The sequence below is a fragment of the Bombus pyrosoma genome, linkage group LG7, assembly GCF_014825855.1.
Source record: "Bombus pyrosoma isolate SC7728 linkage group LG7, ASM1482585v1, whole genome shotgun sequence".
NCBI classification, from domain to species: Eukaryota; Metazoa; Arthropoda; class Insecta; order Hymenoptera; family Apidae; genus Bombus; species Bombus pyrosoma.
The window spans coordinates 19260297-19266151 of NC_057776.1; the positions used below are offsets into that span (position 1 = coordinate 19260297).

The 5855-nt window shown below is 28.9% G+C and overlaps 2 protein-coding genes across 9 annotated transcripts in view; one reads left to right on the plus strand and one right to left on the minus strand.

The window, feature by feature from the left end:
• The window catches only part of LOC122568902, a 39586-nt gene that overhangs the window by 8966 nt on the left and 24765 nt on the right, over nt 1-5855 (minus strand). The gene's annotated exons all lie outside the window — the stretch shown is intronic.
• On the plus strand, nt 102-5073 carry LOC122568909 (protein abrupt-like). Of its 8 annotated transcripts, none has more exons than XM_043729191.1 (6): nt 1561-1750; nt 2706-2936; nt 3009-3185; nt 3255-3699; nt 4097-4156; nt 4330-5073. In XM_043729191.1, exons 1-6 carry the CDS (start codon nt 1670-1672, stop codon nt 4716-4718), a joined length of 1383 nt encoding a protein of 460 aa, XP_043585126.1. In that variant the 5' UTR covers nt 1561-1669; the 3' UTR covers nt 4719-5073. The 8 variants fall into 8 exon arrangements, 7 of the variants coding, with proteins under 7 accessions (XP_043585125.1, XP_043585124.1, XP_043585126.1 ...); XM_043729195.1 differs by having other exon boundaries at nt 1728-1845; nt 4330-5070; XM_043729193.1 differs by lacking the exon at nt 1561-1750 and adding an exon at nt 1901-2544 and having other exon boundaries at nt 4330-5070.

Here is a 5855-nt window from a genome sequence, read left to right on the forward strand (position 1 = left end):
ATATATGTAAATACATAGTGAGAAATTGTTTTTTAAATATCATGTGTATATTTGATCCTTCATATAGAGCGAGCACATCTGTATAAGATTTATAAGGAAAAATAATTGAATAGAAAAAGCTGCAAATTCAGTTATATTCAATTAGAATTTAGTTCTAATCAAAATTCTGTTTGTAATGTTCCTTTACAAATATTAATATAATATTATTTAATAATGATTAGTGACGAAGAATTGAAAACTAGAATGGATTATATACTTGAAATGTGTTCTACATCTCTAGATTCACAACGCGAACAAGACAAAATGCTTGACAATATAATTAGAATAACAAAAAATGCATTACAAGAGCAGCTGTTGACTTATGAACCAAACGCTATTATTATATGTATTCTCAAACTCCTCTTGTATTATAATGAAACTTATTTTCAAACGTATAACATGTGCGAATGGAAACGACGAAGAAAATGTCGACTTACGAGAGAATGTTACATTACTTTATTGCAAATATACATTCCTCAAAAGTCTAAGGAAATTCTAGAAACTGTAATTAACACGATTTATGAAAATAAGCTTTGGGAGTTTGAAACCTTTTGTTTTGAACTTATGTGTAATTTATTGGAATATGGTATTAATGCATCATCAATGATTCATATTATATGGGACAGAATCGAAGCTCCAAATATAAATATAGAAGATACAAGAAAAATTATAAGAATATTATACGAATTATTAGATGTTTATAATTGGCCAGATACATATGAAACAATAGTAGTTATTGAAAGAATTTTAAATCTTTTTTATATTTCTATAACTAGTGCACATGCAACTGTTGATTTTTTACCGTATGCAACGCTTAAAAAGGGCTTGGAAGTCTGCATTATTAATATGGTAAAACATGTATATAACGATCATCTTCTGATCATAGTTCAACATATGTGTTCATGGGTTGTTGAGAAAGGAATGACTGATGAAATTATTCTAGAATTTGGTAGTACACTTGAATACACAGCCTACATACATGAAGTAACTCTATATGAAAAGACATTAACTCCAAAAATATTTCCATTATTAATGAAAATGATAGCATCGACAAATAAAATAACTAATTTATTAGGTAACAGAGTTATTCAATATTTGCTTGATAGAAAAGGAAATAAAATGAATTTTAATACACCTAAGATATTTTTCGAAGATACTCAATTTGATCTCAGCATAGGTCCATGTTTTAAAGAAGATAAGCTATTCTGTAAACTTCACAGAGAAATTTTGCATGATAGCCTTCTAAAAAGTATCATAATTCATTGTGCATCTCGTATGAATTTAGAATCAACATATTGTACGATATGTCTGATTGCTGTAGAGGTACCATGTGGATTTACAGCAGCAGCTCTAGTTTGTCTTTTAATGAATTTGCAAGATGTAACTTTGAAGCGAAATAAACATGATGAAGTATCTTATCATTTACATGCGACAGTGATAGCAATTATGTCTCTTTTATGTTGGATTCATAAAGCTAAAGTATTTTACGAATATGTGAATAAAGTAATGATGGAAAGGGCACAATGGGCTCCACATCTAAACCCCCCTATTCAATCTCAATATAATTTCGCAGCACATCATATACTTTGGAACAAGCCAGAATTGTTTTTTATAGATTGGGAAGCTCGTTATGGTTTGTGGAAATGTTTTCGTTTACGCGAAACTGAAGAGACGCCGGAAGTGTGAATATTCATCGAAAATTACGATACATGTATATATTATGATACTAAAATAAATATTATGTGACTATTGAATATCAAGATTCTATGTGATATTAGAAACATTAATAAATGATTTCAATTACCGGTATTTTTATATTTTTCTTAATAACTATTACTCTTAGTTCACAGTTTGGGCGTGAAATTTGACAATTTTTCTTATAACAAACCTGTAATCATCAAATTACTCATACAAATAATTGTCATCAAAATGGCTGTGTTTCGACATTAAATAGCGTAATTCATAGTATTACGCATTAAACAAAGGCAATAAAAATTGACAGTGTGTGGTATTATATTAAATATCTTGTCATAATCTGTACTTTCTAAATGTGAAACAATATTAGTATAATCCAAGTTTGTTTGTAATTAAAAAGCATGATAATTTATCTTAAGTTATTGATATTTGTTCCTCCATCTTACATCATTCTGAGCACTTTTTGATTCGTCAAAACATTTATTTTATAAACTATAAATTGTAACTTAAAATTAGACATGAATTGTTTGAAAATTGATGAAATATTGCTTTCTAATCCTCGAGAAACTCTGAAAAAGTGGTGACAATGAAGTTAAATGAATTTTTTAAGCGTATGTCATAGTGCAATTATTAAAATCGTATTGTTTACATAACGAACATTAGCTTCGGTGGATTATTTTCGTCAGATCGTCAAATTGCGTTTCAATAAAGGTTAACTTTTTAAATAAATTATAATGTTTATTGTTCCTTTATTATCAGTGTATCCTTTGTGACAATATATTGTTTTAAAGAAGAAGAAAGTTTTAACATGTATATAACTTAATATGTAAATTTTTATTATTAATTTCAATTGTATAAATACTAAATAAAGTTTGTTTAAATAATATTGCTTAGAATAAAGTACAATAAAAATTGTATAAGTTACTAGTATTTATGAATAATAATTTTTGTTATAAATGTTTATTTTTCAGTTATTCAAACATTTTCAAAACGTTTTAAAAAGAAAGAATAAAGAAACAATGTCTGGAGAACAGTTTTCCTTAGTTTGGAATAGTTTCCCAAGAAATTTGTCCTCTGGATTATATACATTATTAACCGATGAGCAGTTAGTAGATGTAACATTAGCTGCAGAGGGTCAAATACTACGTGCACATAAGTTAATATTGTCAGTTTGTAGTACATACTTCAGGGAATTGTTCAAGGTATATTTAAACTTATTTCATATAGTTTACGTTTATATATTCTATAGTATTAAAGTACTTGTAATAATACAGGGAAACTCTTGTAAACATCCGATTGTGATTTTAAAAGATGTCAATTACCGTGATCTGTCAGCAATGCTTCACTTTATGTATCAAGGAGAAGTTAACATTAAGCAAGAAGATATTGCTAGTTTTTTGAAAGTTGCAGAAACTTTACAAATAAAAGGTTTAACTACAGAAACAGAAGAGGTACGTTCGATCAGACATACAAATTTAAAGGGTAATAAGATAAATAAAAGAATGAATTTTATCTTATAGAAACTTGGAGAAACTTTAACAAAGAATGCAGGGAACTTGGATCAAATATTTAACACAGAAAACAGCAGTATTAATTGTATTAATTCAGATACAAATGCTCCTACTTCTGAGGAACAAGGACAATTTATACAGAAAAACCAGCAATGCAAAAACCAATTATCAAAAGATGAATTACACAGTAACGAATTTATAGAGAATACAAGTGTCAGTGACATGTGTTGTCAACAAGAATCTAATTCAATTCATAATATACAAGATATACAAAATAACAGTTCGACAAGTATAGAAGAGGAACCATTAGACTGCACAGCCGATATAAGTCATATAGAATCAGCAAAGCAGGGACCATTGGATTATACACTTGACATAGACACAGAAGCAGGATATAAAACATGTTTGCCTAACGAGACACTTTATAAACCTGAAGAAAATTTACAGACAAAAGGTATTATTTTTACATGTTTTATTAGTGTAATCATTTCAAAAGTTATGTAATTAGTAGGCTGATGACTATAATGACATCATTCGGAGCTGAAAAATATTACATTTGCTGAATGAATGAGTACTTAGAAAATGAGTACTAGAGAAAACAAGATGATTAAAATTAGCGAAGAGACTACAGTTACTGGCTGTTGATGCAAAAGATTTGACACACTCAACTGTTTTCGTCGATGGATATACAGTTGTACAAATTTTTTTAGTATATGTAGCACAAATTAATTTTACAATGGAATCAATTATATATTTGCATGCTTATTTACTGGGTGTTTCAAATCTCAATTTTATACAATTCAATACCTCAGGATGGTAAATGTTTAAATGAAAAATATTATATCTTACAGACTATGTACCAGATATGCAATTAGTTCCCTACAATCAGAATACACAAACTCATCCATTTGGTAAGTCTTTAATCTCTATCTTTTTATTTTAACGATATACTTTTTTATTCTTCTGAACTTTGCTTTTTTTATAATTTTATTTATACTTTAGTTTCTTCAAACACTTATTTGTTTTTATCTAGTATTAAATAACTACAATTACCGTTAGGACTTTATTAACATCTATTTAATAGGTTTAAGTAACATGACTGGTTTTGAAAGTGAATTTACGTACGAAACTGGTTGTCATAGTAAAGGTCGACGAACCGTTAAAGGTATTTCCAACAACAGTTTGCCATTGGAAACAACTTTACGCGTTGTATCCGAACTGGGCCCAACATTACGTATGGAAAGAGGTAAGGTTATTCGAATGTATTCATGTCCATGGTGTCTTCGTCATTTCACGCGTAAGGAAAATCTGAAACTACATGTTCGATATATTCACGGTCCGCTTGAAAGTCTAACATGTAGACTTTGTGGTAATAAATATAAAAACAGTAATAGTTTACGTGTACATTCGTATCTGTATCATAATGCTAAGCGCGACAAACCTAATAAGCCAATAGTGGACGGTGGCGCATGAAATTAGAAGAAGAAACAATTGACATTGACATTTGCATAAAATTATTACTTGGTACGTAAATTAAATGTAATTGCCGCAATTTTATTTATAAGAAAGGTTGTTGGCAATTAACGAGAAAATTGATAAAAACCTAATTATTTAATATTTTCTATTTATATTTCTTTGATACTATTAAGGTAACAAAAAATTGAAAAATTTGCAGAAATACAATATTCTCTTAATTAGACAGATTTAGAATTTAGATAAGATAACATATTTTATATAAAACAGGTTACTTTAAAAAAGAAGAACCATTGTAAACATACATATATGTATATTAATATATCATTTTGTAAATATATATACATTTGTAATAAAACAAAAGATTTGCATTTGTGTATCCTTTTTACCTATCAAGGCATCATAACACACTCATCGATACCATACAAAATCATAAAATACTGAATGATAAATTTTTATTTTATTGCTTTAATGATCTTTTTCTCTACTTAAATATATATATTTCTTAGTATGAATTCAAGACTTAATCTGCAATCACGTATCAATTACTTCTCCTAAGTAAGAAAAAAGAAAATAGAGAGAGAGAGAAAGGAAGAGAAAGAGAAAAACGGGAAAAAGAAGTATTCAAAAAATTGATCCGATCTCAATTCTATCCCAAAGTGTTCATCCTTCACGTGGAAATTTTCTTTTACTAACTCTATGTGTAACGTGGGACGTTTAGGGCCAGCTCGTGTTTTCTAGCCTGTTTGGAGCTCCCAAAAGATCTAAACGATTTCATAGTTACTTATTAACGTTTCTACTACGATATCCAATAGCTTTCGAAGTGAAATATTTGAAAATTTGTTAAAAAAAAGTCGAAGTTGAAGCAAAATTATTTGGGACATGGAACAAGGATAACAAATACTCGATTGTAATAATCGTTGGAGGCCTAAACGCCCCACATTGTATACGAATAATTAAAATCGTCGACTAGCAATCTCCCGTCACAACAATACATACTAATAAAGCAGCCACCACGCCATCGACTCGAGCTCAAAATAAAATTATCGTCAGCTCATTACGAGGCATTACGAGGAATTCCCTGATTCTCACCAATAAAAGAGACCTCATCCTATCGTCAGAAATTCGTTATCTCTC

Excerpts from the sequence above, each read along its gene's own strand:
- LOC122568909 (XM_043729190.1), top strand. The coding sequence starts at position 214 with ATGATTAGTGACGAAGAATTGAAAACTAGAATGGATTATATACTTGAA.